Source organism: Patagioenas fasciata, chromosome 20 (assembly GCF_037038585.1).
Source record: "Patagioenas fasciata isolate bPatFas1 chromosome 20, bPatFas1.hap1, whole genome shotgun sequence".
Lineage (NCBI taxonomy): Eukaryota > Metazoa > Chordata > Aves > Columbiformes > Columbidae > Patagioenas > Patagioenas fasciata.
Window position 1 is genome coordinate 10,562,187 of NC_092539.1, and position 22,599 is coordinate 10,584,785.

Below are 22,599 nucleotides of genomic sequence, written 5' to 3' on the forward strand. Positions count from 1 at the left end.
AGTCCTAGCGGATTGTAATTTATATTCTTTTGATGTGTTTTCATTTACATTTCAATATCTTTTCTCTAATAGGAGTCTCCACAAGACAGTGCTATCACCCGAGACATCAATCGAACGTTCCCTGCTCATGATTATTTTAAAGATACTGGGGGAGATGGCCAGGACTCCCTGTACAAAATATGCAAGGTATTCTTTAAATTCTTCTTGACTGGTTACCGTGACTTGTATTTACCATCACTGTGACCAGCCGCTGCTGCTGTGTATCACAGTTTGATTTTCATACAGGTTATCCCTTCATTAGAATGGCAACTGATGCACCCCGTGAAAATTTTATGGAACTGTGTTCAATGCAGCTTTTTGTTTTCTTTGTAGCTCAAGACAGATGTGCTCTAAACTCTCGTTTCTTTTTTTTAGGCCTACTCTGTCTACGATGAAGAGATTGGCTACTGTCAAGGCCAGTCATTTCTTGCTGCTGTGCTGCTTCTCCATGTAAGTGGGGGAGTTTTCCCCTGTTTGTTTTAAGCTTAAGCACAAATGCTGCTCCGCTTGCCCAGAACAAATGTCAGGGCAAATGGAACTGACATGGAAGGTTGAAATGCTTGGGATAAATACACTTCCCTCCCTCCTAGATGCCCGAGGAGCAAGCTTTCAGTGTTCTGGTCAAAATCATGTTTGATTATGGACTCAGGGAACTTTTCAAACAAAACTTCGAAGATTTGCACTGCAAGTTCTATCAGCTGGAGCGGCTCATGCAGGTGGGTGTTCAAACTGGCGAACTCAATGGATCAGAGCCTGCAATTCAAAACAACCCGCTTATCTTACACGTGAATAGTGTTTGTGGTGAACAGCGAGGACTGTCTATAGTGGAGGTTTATTAAGAATAGAATGAATTAACTTTCAGTGCTTGTGCTTTTTTTTTCCAATCACTTTTAGGAATACATTCCTGATCTGTATAACCACTTCCTGGACATCAGCCTCGAAGCGCACATGTACGCGTCCCAGTGGTTCCTCACCCTCTTCACTGCAAAGTTCCCTCTCTACATGGTCTTCCACATTATTGACTTACTCTTATGCGAGGTGGGTGCTGTGGCTGGAGCCTCGTGCTGCCGGCAGCCTCGGGCGGTTTCTCACTGTCTTGGGTCACGTCCTTGTTTCGATCTGTTCTTGTAGAGCGAGGCATGTGAGAATTACTTTATGTAGAAGTGTGATGTTTCTGCAATGACAGGGAGTTCTCAGCATTTTAAAGATATAAATTAGGAGTCAATATCTCTATAAAATACTATAATCTCCTATTTCTTATAACAGTTGAATGTCTGAGATTCTGTACGGTGCTCATGGGATGAGAGTTAATTTACACATTTGTGGGTTTCTCTGTTGTTAATTGTATTATACGCAATGCTAACTTTTTAGTTTCTGGAATATTATTGCATGGAGGCCACTGTGACTAAAACTGCCCAGCTAACTCTCACGGTGGTGATCTAACAAGCTTGGAGTTATTTCTCCTGGAAACTTGAAGTCTCTTTATACTCACAGCTTTAGAGAGCAACATTCTTTCCATGGAGATTTTGTATGTAATCATGTTTAGTATCTTGGTACTGTGCTGGTAAGTATTGCAGTTTGAGTCAGAGCTTATAATGTAAGTGAACAAATCCCATTTTGTACTGAAGCATCCTTGAGTTATTCAATGATTTGCTTTCTTTACTCACTGGTTAATGTTGTGCATCCGCTCTTCGCTGGATCTGCAGTTGTTGCAGCTTTGTGTGCGGTTCCTCTGCTGATGGGTTCCGGCGTTCAGAGTCTCCCGGTCAGGGTTCTCACCCTTTCCCTGTGTCTGCTGCTTTGCGTTCTCCCTGTGCCAGCGTAGGGGAAAGCAACAGATGGCACCGAGAAAATCGGTTCTATTTGTTTAGGAACACATTTCCACTTCATAAATAGTAAATCTGTTCATAATGAAGTTTTAAGGGTTTTTTTTGTCATTTAAAGTAATAGAGAAAGAATAATGTAGTGGGAAGAAGACAGAATCTGGAAATAAGGCAAGGAAGGTGTCTCGGTCACCAAAGGTGCCCCTAGAGGAGGTGCGTGCTGCTGCTGACTAGAGATCTGTTTGTGTTTAATGGGGCAATATCAATAAAACACTGGTAACAAGTATTGGCAAAGGAGATGACGTAGGAATCTGTCCTAAAGGGAGTCACTTGCTTTTTCTTTACGTGAATTATCCCAATTTTTAACACCGCAACTTAACATACTGGTGTATATATTGCTGCATTTGAAGTTTCTGTATGAAAATGATCTTGAGCTAACCAGCTAGTCGTGAAAAAAATGAAATACAGTATACAAGAGTGCCTTCATCATTTCAGAGTTTCAAATGGCTAAGAAGATACCAAACCCCGTGTTGAAACACTGTTCTCACTGTTTATAATGGCTGTCCAGTAAAAGGTATTTTCCAAACTGTTTGCAGAGTCCTTCTCTGGGCCTTTGATTTGATACAGTATCTGGTTACACTTGTATCCCAGTTCTTCTTTTCACAGAAACCACACAAACACCACCACCCACTAAATAAAATAATATCTAGGCTTGTAAATACTGAGAAATTAATTTATCTTGTCATTGTTTTTCTCTCCAGGGAATAAGTGTTATCTTCAATGTTGCCCTGGGATTGTTAAAAGTGAGTATCCAGCGTTACGTTGTGTTTTCTGCACTATCATGCACAGTATAAAAAAATTAAGATGCCCGTCACAAAAATACTGTGTTCTTGTTCTAAAACCGAGCTGTGTGGCTCGTGCTGGTGTCTGGGCCACCCCGCACAGCACAGACCTCGGGTGCTGGGAAACAGGAGGTTGCAGAAATAACCGCTGTTTGCAGAAGGCTAAAATGTAGTTGTGTTCTCGGGGCTTTACAAAACTCTCGTGGCTTTATTGGCCCTGGGAATTCTGTAATTGTACAAAATCTGCTTTGCAGTTACTGGTTTTCTTTCTTGTCTCCAGACCACCAAGGACGATTTGTTACTGACTGACTTTGAAGGGGCTTTAAAATTCTTCCGCGTGCAGCTGCCCAAGAGATATCGCTCAGAAGAAAACGCCAAAAAGCTGATGGAATTAGCGTGTAATATGAAGGTAAAGATGCGATGGCAACTGCAGTCGTATATTGAATGGGCACAATTTCTGTCTCCATATGTAACCACAGCTCTCCTGTCCAGATGCAAATGCTTTGCAGGTGCTCTGCAGTGAAACAGTAAAGCCCCAGGATTCTCAGTGATAGGAGCCCACCTGGAGAACTCAAAACCAGCAGCAATATTCATTGCTACCGAAAACCAACTGCTTCAAAGAAAAATCTTAAATGAGTAATGGCGCTAATATAAAATAATTGCAGCCATCTCTGCAGTTCTTTGATGAAATCTTTCTCCAGCAGGAGCTGCAAACAGGGTGTAGTATCTTTCAAAAGGAGGTAGTGAGGCAGTTTCATTTGAAACACAATGTCATGTTTCAGACAGAATATGTTTGGTATTTTATTAATCCTGAGTGCAGGTGATGTTTATGTGCTGCAATAGGGAGCTCATTGAAATGCACTCTTGGATTTACAGATCTGGGGAGATGAAGGAAAACCATTCGGCATTTAAAATTTCTTACAAGTCAAGCTAGGGAAATAACCTTGAGGTTTATGTATTCCCTGTGTGAGGTTTTGGTTTGTCATATTTTATGGTGGAGGATGTATTCTGCTTTTTTAAAAAGTGTTTTAAGTTACCTGTTCAAGACTGTTTCACTTGTTCTCTAGGTAGCTGACAGTAACAGGTTAATCTGGTGTGATCTTAGCAGTCTAAAGAGTCTGCTCCCTAGAAACTGAACAAAGCGCTGGCGGAGTTGTATGTGGTCTGGAGCTGCCACGCTTAGCTGAAGATTTTGAACAAGGTGAAAAGCGTTGTTTTCCGTGAGGTTTGCAGCGTTGGCTTCTGGCTTTTCCTTGGTGCTGGCACCGAGCGCAGAGCCGCTGGTTGGAGGCCGAGCCCCGACGCTGCGTGCGGCGTTTGCCGTGCAGACGTTAGCGAGGGCGAATCCTCCGCACGCACCGGCTGCGTCTGCGGGTGCTCGGAGGCTGGCGGGCTCGTCCAGAGCGTTGTTTCCTGTGGTCATCGCAGCTGCTGGGCTGCTCCACGAGTCACTGATTAACTGTTCAGACAGTCGCTGTTTAGGAAATACTGATGATAATTGGACTTCTGTAACAGAAACCATGTGTCACAGTCCAATGTCATTTGGTCCTTCCAGGAGCCTTCTTTAGACAGAATGGAGGCAGAGGAGCTGAGTTCAGTGTGTGCTGCAGGCTGGGGAGATGCTGTCCCAGACAGGAATTAATCTCAGTAATTTCTGTTTCCTTAATAGAACGTATTCAGGGAGCTCTGTGCGCTCTCCTTTGTGTCTGAACTACTGAGGCAAACAGAGGAGCTTTTTTGCTTGATTGTGGGTTGGTTTTTTTAGATTTCAATATCCCATTAAGCTCAGTTTCTTAACTATGAAATAAAGTTCTAGCCTTTGACATTCAGACTTCAGCTAGATATAGCAAATATTGCATGGCCTCACAACTGAGAGTCAATTGCTTTTATAATCAGTAAATATTGTAACTAAAGCTTTATGTGGGCACTTTGGAGTAAGCCCTTAAAGTGAAATTTAATAAAAGAGTGACAGGAAATTATTCTTTCCTCTTTGTAGTTGTATCAATTGAGTTCTAACACATAATGTTGATAACTGGTTTTGTGTGTTTTGAGGAAGCTGGGATTCTTTCTTTACAGTTTCATGTAGTCAAATAGACTGGTGTTTTTCAAAGTATCCTTTTTGCTTAAAGTTCACTAGGGGAGTTCTTTGTAGCATCAGTTCACAGTTGCACAACTCCACTCGTATGTTGACACGAAGGACTCCTGGTGCAGTAGCAGCTCCCATAGCAGCGTTCTGTGTGGAGTTCAAGCATGTCTTCTATGATACTAGTGTAGTAATTATGGAATAATCAAGAGCACAGTAAGCTATCGTAGCTCTCCAGCGATCTAACGTTAGCCACAGGTACAACATTGCACGTGCATCTGGTTAAGATCGTGTGCAATGAGTGCGTTTGCCTCTCATTTCCCAATAGAAACTTGTTCCTGTTCCCACTCTGCCAAAATCCCCTGCGTGCCCGGCGCTGTGTGAAGGGTTAAAGCAGCAAGGACGAGGGTGTCGGTGGAGCTGGGGGATGAGGCGGCAGGTTGTGCAGAGCCAGCCTGTGTCACAGCTGCGTGTGATGCTCCGATGGCAGGAGTGCTGCACATAATTGCTTCCTTTGACCTAAAATAGGAGTCCTTTGCTGTCAGGAGAAATCTCCAGCTCTGTATCTGGAAGTGCTTTTGAGCAGAAAAGGGCCTGATGTCAGAATAAATCATTTATAGGAAGGGAGAAGTAGTCTGGCTAAGGCACGGTGATTACAGCAGCATTCTGCTGGAAAGGAGGTCAGTGAATGAGCAGCTTGAGACAATACTGGAGTCTTAAAGTCACCCTCAGTGCTGCAGTCAGCGGTGCCAGAGCTACCGAGGGCTGCGCTGCTCGGCCTGCCCTGTGTCACCCTGCAGAGCCCAGGGCACGCGTCCCTCTGCGCCCCCAGGGTCAGGGACAGGAGCAGATCTTCGCAGCATCACCTCATTATTGGCATCTAGAGTGGAGCTGGTTTAACGCACTCAGAAAAATGGAAGATGAAAACCCAGTGGTGTGCCTGCCTTCCTTTCCTCTCACATGGTGGATGCCTCGCTTCTCAAGATGTAACCTTTAGATAGCTTGAGATTTGGTGTGTGAAACCCAAGAATTTGGGTCAGTGCAGTGAAATAACTGAAGATATTGGCTTCATTGTCAGTGAAGGGTTAATACTCTGCGTGTTTGGCTGGCGTGCTTAGTTAGAATAACTTGAGCAGTTGGGATGTGGCTGGAGTGACTCCAGTTAAATGGGCTGGTAGCTCCAAAAGTCAGCTGGAATACAGGAAATGTTTCTGTGCAGCTCTCGCTAGAGGGAGCTGAGCTACCAGTTCATTTCAAGTAAGGTGGTAGTGATAAAACCAGAGAGAAACTAAACATGGTTTCCATTCTGCCCGTCATTTATGCTTGTAAAATTAGTTTAACATGTTTCTTAGATGAGACTTCTTTAGAGAGGAAAACATAGACACAGCTTTTTAATTGACATGGTGTACTGAAATAATAATGAAGGTTCAGCAACAACTTGTAATGGTAGCGATTTAATTTAGATGGCCACTAACTTGCATGTGAAATGTTCACAGTGGTCTTGGCATGATCCGTGTTGCTGAACCACTGTAGCACCTGGCACAGGTGACACCAGGAAAGATGCCGATCGGGATCTGTTAGAGGTTCTTTGTGTTCTCCATCCCTGTAGGACTCGAACGCTGCATAAAATAGTGAGTTTTGTTTCTCTCCCTTCTCACAGAAGGGAAACCGGGACCCTGAGAGAGTCCCATTCGCAGTGGTGTGTGTGTGTCAGAGCTGAGGACAGGGTTCAGCCCCGGGGCTGCCGCTGCTCACAGACAGCTCGGCAGCGCTGGCACCGGGCTGTTGTCTGCCAAGCTTGAGTGACACTGGCAGAAATGTCAGCTGAGCCTGCACTTGCCCTTTCAGCATTTGCAGTCTCATGTAAACCAAACACTTCTAGCACGATGATAAATGTTACAGCTGGAGAAACCTCAGCATCATGCTAGTTCAAAAATAAAACACGTCCTGTGGGTTTCGAGGCAGGCGGTGACACTGAGCCGCTGTGGTATGTGGAGCATCAAATAGCTGCGCGCACCAAGGAAAACGCAGGTAGGATGCTCCTGTGGATGCTTTTCAGAAACTTCCCCACGTTCCACAAAGGGATAAGAGGAAGGGATCCTTCTGGCATTGTACAGAGGGGAATGGAATTTTTGACCATGTCTAATGGTTTGATACTCAAAACTGAATGAAGATAATAGCTGTGTTTTGTAGAAGGCAGGAGCTGCCTAAAGCTTGTACCATAATGCTTTGTGAATTGTGTTCTTTTATTGATGTTCTGGGCAGGAACTAATGGGCTGCTTTAATTTAGATTAGCCAGAAGAAGCTGAAGAAATACGAAAAGGAATATCATGCCATGAGAGAGCAGCAAGCTCAACAGGAGGATCCAATAGAACGATGTGAGGTAACGCTTCCCTGCTCCAGCCTGATGTCACACGCGGTACCTGCAGGAAATTCCTGCTTTGACTCCTTTTTCTTTGAGGTGTTTTCTTTATTTTGTGTCCAAATTGCACGCAACAGGGGAATCTTCTATTATACATGAACACAAAGCGAATCTCTCTATATTGGCAATGTTCATCAGTTGTTTTGGGTCCACCTTCACAGTTTAAAAAGAAATAGTATGAATTTGTATTTGGGTGTATTTGTGCTTGGGCACAGCAAGCATTGTGTTTTATAGACAAACAGCTGGGAAAGCCTTTTTTCTTGATTAATTTTGTTTCCCACAGCGTGAGAACCGGCGCCTGCAAGAAGCAAACATGAGGCTTGAGCAAGAGAATGATGATCTCGCACACGAACTGGTGACCAGCAAGATTGCTCTGCGGAAAGATTTAGACAATGTAAGACGTGTCTTGATGCTGTCTGGTGGAGCCAGGGCACTTAGGGCTAATTCCTCATTCCTCCTCTCACTGCAGAGGAGGCACACGAAGTACTTTTTATCTGGGTGGGACAGGATTCTGCAGACTGATGATACATGGGCCTGTGTCAGCGGTCCACGGGAAGCGGGGCTGCGGACCGAAATACTCTGAAAAGCATCTGGAGTCATTTGAGGGAGAGGAGAGGGTCTGAGCCTGTACCTGAGCAGTCGCTTTCTTCTCTATATTAAAGTCTAGCAGCAGCTAAGTCAAGTCTTTGAATCGCCACAGAGATAATGACATGGATGCTGTTTTCTGTTTTCCTTTAGCTGGTATTCTTATGAATAAGATTTCGCAGCAGACAGGGGTTTGCAAAGTGCCTCATAAACCTGAGAGTCTGAGTCTGGCTGGCTCTCAGTGGAATCGGATTCTCAGGTACCTTATGCAGCTCCGAAAATGTTTTTGTGGTTTCCAGTTGGCTTGTTGGAATCTGCCCCTGTGAACTCATCATCCTGGGTTGTTTCCCATATCAGGAGGAAACTTTGGGTTGTCTTTGTGTTACAGGATTATTTTTTAAGCTTACTGTCCCATTCCCTCCTTTACATAATCATGTTTGGGAGATTTAATTAGGATATGCCTTTTATTTTACAGGGCGTGCAGAGACAGAAAGATCCCGGCATTTCTAGTGCTGGTGGTAGGCTAGAACGCGTTTACTCTGCCTGCTTGGGGAGATGAGGGGAAGAGTTCAAGTGCTTGTGTTTTACCATTCTTGTTCTGTACCAAGATAAGTGCATTTCTGAAATCTCAAAGGAAAATGACTTTTGGAAATCATACAGTGCAGTATTTGACAGGCTTCAAAACATTTCGGCTTATCTGCTTCAGAGAAGTCAAGGTTTCCCACGGTCTCCTGGAAACCTGCTGTTGGAAAAACATTCATAGTAAATGTTGATGCTAATGGGTCAATGTTGCTCTTAATGAGGTTGGGTTTGACTTTCGGGTTTATTACATCTGCTGCTCTTTAGTGTTAAAACCTGTGAATCACAGGGGTATGTTCTAGAAGCGGGTTTTTCACAGAGCATTGCTACGTTCACTTCTGTTCCCTTGGCCTTCCAGTTCATTAAAGCCAGCTCGCAGGGCCGTGCCGCCTGCACCCGCGTGGGCTCCAGCAACCACGTACCGAAGCAGCTTCTCGTGTCAGCTCTGAACTGTTGTTTGTGGCTGCTTGAGCCTGTGAGACACAGTTGTGCTCCTACATTGATTTGTTGAAATGGAGAGCTGAGAGAGGAAAAAAATTAAGCAAAATCTTTGAGGTACCTCAGTGGCTACACAATAGTCGTGCCTTCAAAGATGGTAACCGATGTTGGCAGCGTTTGGGTTATCCGCAGGAGATGGGGAGGTTTGATCCTACTTTAGGACCCTGATAAATTCTTCTAATTGGATCCTGAAATGCTAAGTTTCATTCTCCTAGCCAGATGTCCTGAAGGAAAAGTACCAAGGGCCACTGCTGAACACACCTTTTCTCCTACCTTCACGGCATCTCTGAAATCTTGCAGCCCAAAAGATCAAAGCAAAGCATTTGGAAATACAAGAATTTCCTTAATATTCTTTGCACTAGACCAGAAAATAGGCTTCATTTTTCTACTGTTGTTGGACTCTCACATCCCAGTTTTCTTTAGCTTTAAAACAGCTTAAAAACCAGGTATAATGAAAAGATGTTCTCTTTGCCTTCTGTTTTAAAGGACCAGCAGGACTTTAAGGGACTAAAATTCACTTTTTGATTTGCTCCCTTTGAAGGGAATTTGGTACAGCTCCTTTCTGCAGATTTTATATATCAGTTGAGTTATTGATCTATTTTTATGTAGAACTGGCACTCCTATTGGGAAGTACTGCGTTGCTGTGTGTAAGACAGGAAAAGGTGTCTTGTCTTTGCAGAGAGAGTTTTCAGTGCTTTATAAAGAGCCAAAGATTTTTCAATGATACATCTTGACCCAAAAACTGCCGTGAAAAAGGATTGCACAGCTTCTGGTGGGACATCTCTCTTCCTCGAGGGGGCTCGGACTCAGTGGTTGCTCTGGCAGCTGTCTCCTCTTGCAGTATTTTCTGGGTGACATAATAAAGATGGTCTCACATCCACTGGTAGGTGTCATGGAATTCTGGGGGTTTTTAACATGTTCTAGAGGCGGTTTTCATTAATTCCGTTTTCATTACAAGGTTGAATGTTTGCAAATTAAACGTAGGCCTAAGCTGGTTATAGTCATCTGTCCATCTTGCCCGTTGTGATGTTGTCTTCAAAATGCACTGGTCAGCTTCCAGTCTGGGTGAGAAAACAAAACTGATTTCTCTTTGGAGCGATCTCTGCGGCAGTTCTGCTAAAACTGATCACTGAATTCAAGGAGGAGTTTTGGAGCGCTGAAGTGTAGTGGTAATATTTAGAGAAATAGTTTTCAGAATGAAGTTTTTTTATTAATAACAATGAACAGACCCTTTTTACTAAGGATGAAAAGACTGCGGGCTTGGCTGTGTCCTGGCAGCGTCTCACAGCCAGGAAGCCTCTGCTCAGTGCTGTGCTCTGTGTTCCAGGCGGAGGAGAAGGCAGATGCTCTGAATAAGGAGCTGCTAATGACCAAACAGAAGCTGATTGATGCAGAAGAAGAAAAGAGGCGCCTAGAAGAAGAATCAGCTCAGGTTGGAGGCTTTTCTGTCGTTTTCACGTTTCTGTGCGGCGCAGAAATTTAGAACAAAAAGGTGACAAGTGTGGGAAGGGCTTAATGCTCTAAGTCATGCTTGTCCCTCTTCTGGAGTGTAAAGCACATCAGCAAAGAAGAATTCTTCACTTTCCTGCCAGGTGCTTCATAGGGTAGTGAATTTCTGACTCTAAATCATGAAGGCGCAGGCTGTGCCAGAGGCGGCCGCACACAGAGGCGGTGCAGGCCTTGGGCTGTCAGCACCGGTTTTTAATACTTGCTTCTGTTAGGTACTCAGGGTTTTCTCCTTTGGCGTGGCCACCAAAGTCCGGGTTCGCCTTGTTTGCATGGAGCTGAGCTGGATGGGTGTTCCTGGGCAGAGCAGAGCAGCGAAGGAGGAAATACCACCTGCTTGTTTATCACACGGTACAAATAAACAACCTCTTTTTCCTGCAGCTCAAGGAAATGTGTCGCAGGGAACTGGATAAGGCGGAGTCAGAGATCAAGAAGAACAGCTCTATTATTGGTGACTACAAACAGGTAAGAACAACTTAATGATGATGTGGTTTGCTATCAAACTGCAAGACCTTCTCAGGTATTTCAGGAGATTTCTGGAAATAAATGTAATCTGCACTATGCATTTGAGGAGACATTTTAGCTATTTTAAATGGGAAGTTTGGGTTTGCTTTTGTATTTTCTTTTGCTGAGACCCAGAGGCTTGGTGGCCAGTCCTGTTTGCCCCTGATGTGGGTATTTGTGGTCCTCAGTCAGCACAGCCCAACGCTGTTCAAATGGCTCTGGGGTATCCGAGGTTCGCCTCGTTCTCTCCCAGCTTCCCTGCCTCCAACAAATGGTAACTGCGCTTCAGAAATAAAAAAGATGCCTTTTTCCTTTCAAAGATTTTGCTTTGGAATTAAAATCATAAGATATCAGGGGAGCAAATTCATGTATCTTTTTAGTGGGCCAATAACCTTCAAATCATTGTGAAGTCTGCATCGCACAGATCTCGAGGAACGAGCTGGTGTTTTTCCTGCTCTGGCTGTCTTGCCTCATTCATTTATCCCAAAGGCAAAAAAAAGAGCCGTGCTATTCCTCACCTTTTCTGGCTCCTTTAGTAAGACCAAACTGCTAATAAATTATGTTGAAACTGCATCTTTTCCTCCGGGCATAGAAGAATATGTAGAGAATGAGAATATGTACAATGAGACAACTTAATGCAGCAGCCCAATTTTCCTGGCTTTCTAAGAGCCCTCAGACTATCCATGTTAATATTCCTGTAGCATTTATTTGCGCTTTAGCATTCATTTGGGAGGAAATTTGCATTTATAAATGGTCTGGTAACATAATTTTGCTTGTCAGATTTGTTCCCAGCTGAGCGAGCGACTGGAAAAGCAACAAACCGCAAATAAAGCTGAAATTGAGAAAATACGGGTAAGAGACCACATAGATCCACAGTCTACAATGTTTTAATATCTTAGCAAAATAAGACTAGAAGGAACATTACTGAAATGGCGGCTGAAAGAGTTCATTACTGACTTACAGTTTCAGAAAGAAGGATATATGTCAGTTCTCCCATGCTATATCTGTTAGATGCTAATCTTGATGCTGGGCAATAACAACTGTTACATTTTGAGGGATTTTCTTTTCCAGAGGAGATTTCTCTGTCTGTCTCTTACCATAAAGTAACACGTAGGCAGTACAGAGTCCATTATTGTAGCGATACAGTTTTACCAAAACTACATCAGTGTTTTCCAGAGCCCATAAATGTGGGGGTGGCAGGAGTTGCTGCTTGGCTGTGCTTCCCCAAAAGTACCTGAGTTTGCAAGTCGTTAGTGGTCCCTCTCACGTTGTGCTGCTCTTCCAGAGCAGAGGCAGGAAAAGGCTTTGATCGTACGGGCAGCGCTTCACCGCGAGCATTCACAGTCAGGTGTTTACTTTAGCAAAAAGTGGATGACTGCGAGCACTGCCGCGAGTTCTTCAATAAAGAAGGCCGTGTGAAGGTTGCCAGTGCTGCCAAGGACGGTTCAGATGAGGACACGGATGAGGAGAAGGAAACGCTGAAAAACCAGCTGAGAGAAATGGAGCTCGAGCTGGCCCAGACCAAGCTGCAGCTTGTGGAGGCGGAATGTAAAATACAGGTAACGCTCTGGAGGTTCATTTTGGGGTGTGTGTGGTATGTCTGCATTCCTAGAAAAAGATGTGTGGTGTAGAGGGATTGGAACAGATCCTGTTGGTTGAAACTGTAACCTGCTATTTCCTGCACGGGTTATTTAACCAAACATTGGGTCTGGAACTGGTGTACGCAGACAAAATAATTGAAACCGCATGAACCGTATTCACCAGCTTGTGCAGCTCCCAGACATCTGCCGGGCTGCAGTGCAGACTTCCTGACGGATCTGCTGCAACTTCTTGGAAGAAATCCAAGCTCTGACAAAGTACTGAATCATGCATTTCTTTATCTCGCAATTGATGGGAAGTGAAGAAGTAACATGTGACAAATGTTAGATGTGTTTCTTAAAACATGCTTGGAAAGCACTCCAGGCATTTGAGGTATTTGTGTAAAATGTGACAAGGTTGTTCTTTTAGCCTAAAACAGGTATGTCGGTGCTGCTTGTTCACAGAAAGGTACAAATGAGTTGGTAGAAAGTTCACCTCCTGTGGGAACAGCTCCTTCTCAGATGGGAAGGAATTAAAGGGCTCGACATACTAAAGCAAGCCGAATGTTTCACTGAGGGCAATGCCATGGCTTGTTTTGCTTTTCAAAGCTGTTCTTTTTTCTTCATCAGCTTGTTGTGCTACTTTTAATTTATGTAAGACTTGTTTAACTTCTAAATTGGCCAAGAGATTGTAGATGTCCTAGAGCCTTCTGAGTTTAACCTGTATAACCCTGTGCTGCGAATACACAACAAATTAATGAAATGACTCTTCTGTTTGCAGGATCTGGAGCACCATTTGGGTCTGGCATTGAATGAAGTACAAGCTGCAAAGAAAACGTGGTTCAACAGAACAATAAGCTCTATAAAAACAGTGACTGGAGTCCAAGGAAAAGAGACTTGTTGAAAAGCAGTTCTGTCAAACTCACCTTCTTAACACAACACCTTTTGTTGCCTTCCTTGGCCAGATGTTTAATTCTGTGACATGAGAGGACCAGAATGTAAATAAAATAGAAACACAGCATGTCAGGATTTCATTAGGTCAGTGATAAAGAGGATGGAAACACGAGAGAGGTTTTATTGCTAGACATGGGATCTTCATACTACTGATATTTACCAGGTGATGTAGCTAGATGGAAGCTCTTCAGAGAAACACTCCATTCTGCCGTCTGGCTGGAGGCTTTTCACAGACTAGGTACGAGAACTTACCAAACCCTAATTGTTAAGTTTACATATGATAGGTTTTTTTACAGTTATAACCTTTTTTAATATTTTATTTGAAAGGAAAAGTGTCACTAACAAAGTTAAAAAAAAAAGAAAAAAAGAAAAAAAAAGGAAAAAAGAAAAAGCAAACAACAAAAAAAAGACAACTCTAGCAAGAACTACTACAGCAGTGCCAGCGAGCAGTCCCCAGAGGTAGGGTATGGAGAGTAGGAGGTGACATGTTTTGCTTTATGAATGGGGATGATTTCAGCATTCCTGTCGAGCAACCCCACTTTTAGTAGACGCAGCATCCATCTCTCTGTGTTTGGCATCTCTTTCTGTTACTAATCAATTCTATGCAACTCCAGGCGTTTTTGGCATGGGCTGCCAATCAGATTCCCCACCTGAGGCCGGAGACTTGTCCAAGTGCTAGACAAGAATAATCAGAATCCTGAGCAAATTTCCGTTTCACTTTTGTGTCATATTGTTTGATCCACATATCAAGAGCGTTAAAATCCCCAACACCGGGACTGCTATTAAGTACTAATGATGTGGATGGTCTGACATTTGAGTCTTTGTTTGTTTTTGTCAGGTGTTCTGTTCTGTGGTGTGTGTTTGTTTTGACGGGCTGTAGCCGGCCTTCTGGGAAGCTCGGCCAAAGCTTCCGCGATTTAGTTTTGCACATAGGTATGAATGGGACAAAGAAACAATAAACTGAGATACATGCGAGGCAAAAATCACTGCGCGAGTGTAGCTGCGAGCATCGATAGCTGTCCAACCCGCTCCCCTGGTAACATGGTCCAAGGTTGTGTAGGTCATTTTTCACGCTCGATGCAGTTGCACTAATAGGTGCTAAACGTGCTTGGATTTCTTATTCATTGGATTGTCTTGAGTTCTCACCAGAAAGCTGTAGAATGGAGTTTTGCACCTTGTAATTTTTTTAATTTATAATGGTTTGTGTTATGCTGAAGTATCTATTGCATCAGTGGATAAATTTTGTGTGCAGTGTGAGTATAAGCTGGTAACAATAAGAGGCACTGGTTTGTATATAAAGATATTTGGTTTATTTTGTATTTCTACCTTTTTCTTGTTTACTGTACTAATGCTAGCTAATGTACTCTGTAACTACGGAATAGAACATGCTATGTCCAAGCTTTTTCCTTAACTGCATACATTATCTCTATTGTTTAATACCAAAAAAAAATACTGTAACTCCATCAATATTAGATGCGTGGACATTGTGGTAGCATAGTTGCAGTGTGTATACTTTATGAACTGAAATATAAACTAGTAAAATTGTATAACTATTTTGTTGTTTCATTTCATTTTAACAGGAAATTAAATATTTTGCGATATAAAATTAATTCTCTTCTCAAAGTAGAAGCGGTAGCATCTGGAAGCTTCTCTAGGGCTGAAGGTAGAGTCATGCTGCAAAGGGCTTTGCTAAAAAAGTCTTCATGTTCTGAGTGTTGCCAACACTGTTTTATGTAACAAAATCTATGGTTTGCTTTGAAAAAAGAAACTGCAAAAATGACCTTGTGCAGCTTGAGGCTTGTGACTCAGTATTTCTCAGACACGTCCAATTTAGAACAGGGTTGGTTTTTTTCCACGGCCCTCCAAATTCTGCTTGGATCTGCAAAATAAATGTACGCTCGCTCTGCTTATCATCACCAGTAGCAAACTGTGTGGGGTCAGGTGTTGTTCAGGTCCCGTTCACTAGGATTTTCTGGTCACAGCTGCGTTGGGGTTCAGCCGTGCGACGGGATGGCCGCGCTAACTGGGTCGCGGTGCAGCGCAGGCTCCCCCGGCTCCGCGTGTGCTGCAGAGATAACGAGGAGTGGAAATGTATTTTTGTCACCAAAACGACCAAAGGTGACTCTGAAAGCAGCCCTGCTCTAGGAGGCTGTTCTCACACTGTCACTTTTCCAACCGTACTTTTGGGTTAACAGAATGGCATTATAAGATTGTGCGTGTCTTTGCTGCTTTGTCTTTCACAGAGGTGCATCTCTTGGTAACTTCAGCTCTGCAGTTGCTCAATAATTACAACTTTGGGAGAAAGCGTGAAGCTAAATGTAGGAAGGAGGAAGAACTCGAGCCCAAAGTACTTGATCTATTTACCTTCCCCAAAGGGACGGGGAAATAGCGTAGCTTGCTTGTTCCTCCAGAAATGAGGTATTAACAGGAGGAGAAAAGCTGGCTTATTGTTCCGATCTCTTCCACTCCCTCAGCTAAAACTCAAAACTGCATGCAGCATATCCTCCCTGTTTTAGTATGGACGTGTAACATGCTTTGAGAAACCCATTTTTTGTAAAAAAATGTCAGCCAGTTTCTGGTCATTATGGATTATTTTAGATATCTACCTGAAGGATTTTGATATTAGGATATAAATACTATCAATGTATTTCACATCTGACTCCATCTAAAATATCCACAGCTAATTAAGAAAAATGGATCCTGTGGTGAGATGCACATCTGTTGGAGTGCAATGACGTGAAACATGGAAGCAGGTCGTTCTGTAAGAGGAGGAAGATGAATTTGCAGATATTCAAGACTATGATTAAGCAAGGTAAAAAAAAAAGACAGCTGCTATAAGCACAAGTATTTTACACAGCTGTAAAGTGAAAAGGAATGAGCGTATTTGGCAGCATTCTGGTATGAATAAGATGGTTAGTTATTTGCTGGTAGTCAATCACCTTTCTGTTGACATGTGCCTCTGAGCTGGTTTTGTGCACTGAACTCAAGATTAGTGCCCGGGTGCTGATGCTGGGTTTAAGTCTTGTGTGCTCCAGGCTCCGGCTTCCTAATGCTTTGCGTGTTTGTGCTGCATCATTAAGCTTCTTTGGTCTCTAACGTGGTAGCTCTAGTGTTACAATCTCATTTTTTTTGCAGAACTTCTTGGCTGCTCAAGGGTCTGCAGCTGGAAGTGGATATTCAAGTTCTATTAGAAAGCTTTACCTTTAGGCATTGCTGGTAAGCCTTCTTGAAATTTATATAACCACCTCCCTAACTTTTTTTAGCTGCCCTTCTTATCCACGGCAGTGATATAAAGTTCCTGTTATCAAGACGAGGATTTCGCTCCATCTGTTCCGCAGCTTGGCTCGCGTTCATCCAGCCTAACTTTAGACACTCGCAGAGGTGCCTCATGTAAGAGCCTAAACCAGGGCGGCTGCGTGTCCCTGTCCTGCTTGAACAAGGGCGCTCATGCGAGCAGCCAGACCCATGCTCCTTCAATTGAAAAATAACAAAAATAGAGTGTCTGTGTGCACAGTGGGGATTGCCTTCTACTTTAAATGTTCCTCTTTTTTCCCTCACTTTTTGTTGTTGTTGTGTAGTATTCCTTCTGTATTACCGATCAAGGACTCGGCCTACAAAAACCTTCAAAACGTTGCTAAAATTCACTGCTGCCTGTCCGTATGACTTTGAGGAATGAGATCTTGATTTTGCTGCATTTTCTGCATGATAATGAAATATGATGTGTAATCTTGTACTGAAGGGTTTTTCTTAGGATAATGTGGCCACACAGGTGCATCCCTGTTACAGGAATGGCAGGAAAGCATGGACTGTGCGAAACGTCTGCTTCTCGCAGACATTCAAACCCGCCTGGACACCTTCCTGTGGAACCTCAGCTGGGTGTTCCTGCTCCGGCGGGGGGATTGGATCTTTTGAGGTGCCTTCCCATCCCTGACATTCTGTGATTCTGTGAAAAGCATGACTGCCCTTGTTAAAAAAACATACTGCATTTAAGAACATTGGGTTCAATATTGAAAGTGTTTTCTCTCAATGTTCTAAGTTCTTGAACACAAGAGCAGCAGAACAGCGCTGACTTCCAAGTTCATAATGCAAATGATTGTCTGATATCGATTTACTTGAGAAGGGGCAGGGCGGAGCACGCGAATTATGCAGCCTGCAAAGTCCCCTCAGCGGGGCCGCGCGGCCCTCGCCTCAGTAGCGCGCGGCGCCCTCCTGATGAGTGGGGGGCAGAGCCCGAGAGCCTCGCAGCGATTCCTGATAGGCTGGCGCTCTGATTGACAGCAGGAGCAGCCCTTGAGAGACGGCGCCTCGTGCGGCTGGTGTTGGGTGTCACCCTCGGCCGCCTCCCATGGCGCCATCTTGTTTGCTAGAAGCTTCCCGGTAGGTGGGGCCCGGCGGTTCGCCCAGGGATGGGGCTGTGGGGAGGGGGGCAGAGGGAAGGCGGGGTCTGGCCGAGCAGGGGGGCTGTGTGTGGGCACACGCTGGTGATGTTTGTGTATCTTGCTCAGAGCTGCTGGGCCACCCTTGACCTGAGGCCTTGGGGGCAGTAGGGGCCTTTCAGCGTTCCCATTCGCTCATTCCCCATATGGTGTTTGCGGGGATCCCCGTGTCGGGTTGCTCTCCCTGAGCTCTCCCGAGCATCTGCAGTGCCATGTGCTGGTGTCTGGAGAACGCTAGGGCAGGAGAAGATGGCAGAGGTTTAGAAAAAAGTGTTAGTTGCTGGAGATCTGTGATGCTTTGGGGCAAACCTGTGCTGAGCTTGGTAGTGCATTGATGGTCTTTGTGGCAAAGACAAAATTTTGTCATTTGCATGAGATTTCGATTGCCTTGTTGTTTTTGTTGCCTTTTGCAGACAGCACCGCAGGCCCCTCAGGGTGAGGGAGGTGCTGAGGTCTCCTCATGTGCCGCAGCAGCACCTGCTGCTCTGGGGGTTGCTCTTCATACTTAGCACAGTTGGGTTTGTTCCTTTCTTGCGCCAGCTTTGCTGTGAGGTGAATTGAGGCCTCCTGAAGTGAAAAGCTTTGAAATAGGGTGTGAGAGCTAATAAAGCACTGCACGCTTGAACCGTTTGATCTCTAAGGTGATGAGCGGCTGCCTTGTACTGCTCTGCCCATGGAGACCCTGCACAACAAGAAGCCAATCAAATCACTAACTGCTGAGCAGGTCATGGCAGTTTGTGGTTTCCTTCTCCCTGTTACAGGCTCTGCTGAGTGTTGGTTGAGTTCTGGTGCTGGAACTACAGAAAGCTTGAATGAGGAAAAAACTCCTTTTCTGTAAACGTTAGAATCGCTGAGGCAGTGCTTGTATAGATGTGTTAAAGGGGGCTGTTTCTGTGCAGAAAAGAGGGACGTGACTTCTGTCTTCTGTGCCCTGAAGGCTTACGCTAGTTTAAAGAAGTGGTCTTATGTGTGTGGGAAAAAAAATTACTACTGCTTATGTGTTTACGCATGTAATGCATGCAATGTATTTATACATGGTAAAAAGTATTGTAAATAGAACTTTTATGATTTCTATTCCTAAAGCAACAGGAGAAGAATATTATTTATTTGATCTCTCACTGAGGACTGCCAGTTTGCTAACCAATTTTGTGAAATATCATTTATTTTTAATTGAGTAATTGCATTACACGCTTTGGCCCAAATTGGCATAGATGAAATTGCTGCAGATGGCACAGGGAAAGTCCTGGACCTTGGAAGACTTCTAAAGAGCAATGCTAAATAGCGAGGTTTTTAAGAGAAATCATCTTTCTTGAATGGTCTTTTAATGTTAAATTAAATGTTCTCTGTGCATCTAGGGAGCTAAAATCTGGTTTAATAAAATTCGGCAACTAGGTAATTCAGGCCATGAATTAGCAGAATCTGTCAGGATGCCAAATAGCATCCAGCCAGAGATGCAGATTTCAAGATAATATTTCTCTTTGTCCTGCCTTACCCTTACTACCTGTGCTATTGAGTCTGCTTGGCATGTCATATCAATTCTATGTATGTCAGAGAAGAGGTAAAGAAAGGAAGCACTTGAAGGTGCATTTCTCATGCTGCACTTTTCGTTTATTTGTGGGTTTTTTTGTCTTGATACACTCAAATCTGTGCTGCATTTCTGTGTGTCTAATGATTACAAGTCCTAAACCTTCAGTTTTGCTACAAAGCACCCTCTTTGATGAATATTTTCCATCTTACGATGTGCAGATGTACAGTGTGGTAGAATGCACTGAAGGGTCACTCCTCCGCAGTGCAAGTTCCTTTGGTGCCAGCCCTCACATGAGGCGTTAGTGCTGGCGTGAGAGGGGCAGATCTGCACCCGGTGGTCATTGCTGTGGTGTCACATCTTTAGTTTGCAGCAGTAGGGACAGAGTGGTTAAATTTTAACGTACATTAGGCTCTTCTCAATCCAGTAGGAGTAACTCAAATGGTTTTGCAGTAAAGACATCCTATAGCACTATCCTTACAACTTTTTGCTATATATAACTCTGCTGTAAAACTGCTGCTTTTTGCTTTTTGTAGTGAAAAGTTTTTGTCATAACTGTGCCAGGAGCTTGATGTTTTGTAGGCAGGTGATGTAGGAAAGATGCCAACCGTTTATTTGGAGATACACTATTGCTGATTGAGCTTTTTCTAAGAGAAGGGTCTGCCTTAGGTTCTGTCCTAAAAGGTATTTGGAACTAGATGTAGATGTAGTTTAACTCTGTGCATGACTGTCTCTGGAAGCAATAACTATTCGGACTACACGTTGTTTTATGGGAGTGAGCATGCTGTCTCAGTTATGGTGTTGCAGAGGGTTCACCTTAATCAACAGCTTGTATGACAGAAGTCGTGATTTTTAGGCAGGTTCTGCAGTGCTTCAGATAGAATCACAGCGTCTCTGGACTCTCAGACTCCAGAAGGTGCAGAAGTGATGAGATTTGCAGGCTGCCAGATAGGAGCAGAAGGCCCTCATCATATCGAGTGTACAGTTAGTGTATACCATGAATACATCAAAGCTGTGTGTTTAAACTCCCTGCTGTGAGTGTCTGTTAATGCATAGAGTTGTCTGTGAATCCGGGGTGAAGGACAGGCTTGGAGCCAGATAGATACATAAATGAATTTTGGGAGGTGACACTAGAATGACTCCTGATGGGATTTTCTAATGAATTTGGCCAGTTTATCCCACCTAGGGAAAACTGCTGCGCAGTTCTCATTCAATTTCTGTGCCTGAGAAAAGCTGGTAAAGTACTTGCTGAGATGAACCTAAGAGCTGTGCCACTGTCAGCTTCCATGATGTGAGCAAAGGGCTTTTATCAATTCTTTTAAGAATACCATAGAAAACCACTGTGGTTTTGGTGGTTTCTGGCTGATGAGAAAAGAGGGACGTGACTTAATGTCTTCTGTGCCCTGAAGGCTTACGCTAGTTTAAAGAAGCGGTCTTATGGTAATTTAATAGTGGTGCACCAGTCTGAATGGATGAGAAAGAGGAGGAGGATGAAGGCTTGTTGCTTACAGAGTAGTATGTATCTGAGCTCCCCACCTACCCAGGGCACGGTAGGACTGCTGCGTAATCCCCCTGAGAATTCCTTGTGGAACAAGATCTCATCTAGCATGGAGGGGAAAGGATAGTGTTTCCACGAGATGATGACTGTGTGTCTCCCTAAGGTGTTTTTTGCATGGTACGGTGAAGAATGCAGCATGCTAGAGGGGCTATAGTAGCCTCTGCCAGACTTCTATGAATTATGGATGCGATGTCTGCTGCACAGACACGAACAGCAAACGGTAGAGCTCCTGAGTGCCTGCAGTCTCAGCATTACAGTAACAGACTGTTTTTAGAATCTACTAGCAGCTCAACAGCCTGCTCTGATCTCTTAATGTCTTTAGAAGTTACGTGGGCAAGTTTAGGTTGGCTACAGCAGGATGGGAATAAAACTAAGTAGGAGATACCAGGCAGTTGCACAGTGAGGCGAGATCGAGGTGCCCACCTCATTGTTCAGTCTAGTCAGTATTGTATTACTCCTCCCTTATCTACCCCTGGTTTCATTCCTGTGAGGCTACAGAATGTCAGTCAGCTGCTGGAGTGGGCCCAGCTCCTGTCACGAGCTGTCACTGACCAGCCATTGCCAGGCTTCTGCTGAAGAGCTGTCAGCCTTCTCAGCACCTCCGAGATGATAATCCTGAGGTAGCTTTCTGAATGACCTCTTAATAAGCTTGCTAATGTTAAGCATGTACATAGGTACAGTATTATACTGATATTTAGAGTAAAACTGACCTCAGTTTCAGCCGAGTGTTAACGATGTTTTCTTAACTGACTGTGTTCAGTTCTTTGTGGATCTTGTGTGCTAAATATTTGATGCAGCTCTGAATTTTAAGTGACGCATGGTTTAGTGGTTTTTGGTACAGTGGTCCCTCAGTAGTTCTTTCGTGCATGACTGACTGGTTTGCCCCACAACAGCACACTCAGGTGGCTGCACACTATTTTGATGAGTGCACCAAGTCTTATTCTGGTTGTCGTATATACTAAGCTGTGGGGTTCCATACATCACAGTTTATTAAGAGCAATCTCAGCTTTAATCAGCTCACAGCAGTTTTTAATCCTTCCTCAAGGTTGATCTCCTCTGAATTTGATTAATGACCTCTGCACTGAGACTTGAAATGCTGAATTACAGACCAGAAGAAACACTTCCAAGAAAATATAAGGGCATATGATAAAATGACTTCTCTATCTTCCCTTCTAGAGTAAAACTGTTCTGTAACTCCAGGCAACTGGCCATACTTGTATATTCCAGTAAATCGTGTAAAGTTTAATGTAAGTTGCAAGAACCACACAATTCTTCTGGTATCCTCAACTCTTGCCCTCAATGGCTCTGGACAAGGAAATTGCTCAGATTTGGTTCAGACCTCAGGGGACAAACTGGGACCACAGGAATTGAATGTTTAGAAAATAGAGTGAAATGAGCGGGGCAGGAGAAGAAAAAAAGTTTGAGAGAACCTTACTCGTTCTTTATGTATCCAATGTATCTTTTAAGAAAATAGACAATGAGTTTTTTCCTTTGTTTTTCCTTTCTTTCCTTTTTTTAGCCGTCTTGGCTAGTCTCATCACAGCCTTCTCTGGGCTTTGCTGTTGCCGCTTCCATTGGCTAATGGCCGGTCGTATTTGTGTGCAGCAGCCCTTGCACAATTCAGTCCTGTGTCCTCTATGCCATATTTGTGAAGGAATGCATCCTGCT

General features: G+C 43.9%; 1 protein-coding gene across 4 annotated transcripts in view; it reads left to right on the forward strand.

The window, feature by feature from the left end:
• RABGAP1 (RAB GTPase activating protein 1) overlaps window positions 1–14,962 on the forward strand; it is a 171,806-nt gene extending 156,844 nt beyond the window's left edge. For all 4 annotated transcript variants that reach the window (XM_071817381.1, XM_065853985.2, XM_071817380.1 and 1 more), the window contains 13 exons: window positions 73–186; window positions 415–489; window positions 630–755; window positions 934–1,077; window positions 2,624–2,665; window positions 2,985–3,113; window positions 7,078–7,170; window positions 7,493–7,603; window positions 10,199–10,303; window positions 10,759–10,842; window positions 11,662–11,733; window positions 12,243–12,440; window positions 13,240–14,962. In XM_071817381.1, the coding sequence (XP_071673482.1) occupies window positions 73–186; window positions 415–489; window positions 630–755; window positions 934–1,077; window positions 2,624–2,665; window positions 2,985–3,113; window positions 7,078–7,170; window positions 7,493–7,603; window positions 10,199–10,303; window positions 10,759–10,842; window positions 11,662–11,733; window positions 12,243–12,440; window positions 13,240–13,362 (1,416 nt within the window). In that variant the 3' untranslated portion in view covers window positions 13,363–14,962. The remainder of the gene's footprint in view (window positions 1–72; window positions 187–414; window positions 490–629; window positions 756–933; window positions 1,078–2,623; window positions 2,666–2,984; window positions 3,114–7,077; window positions 7,171–7,492; window positions 7,604–10,198; window positions 10,304–10,758; window positions 10,843–11,661; window positions 11,734–12,242; window positions 12,441–13,239) is intronic.
• Window positions 14,963–22,599: the final 7,637 nt, after the last annotated feature.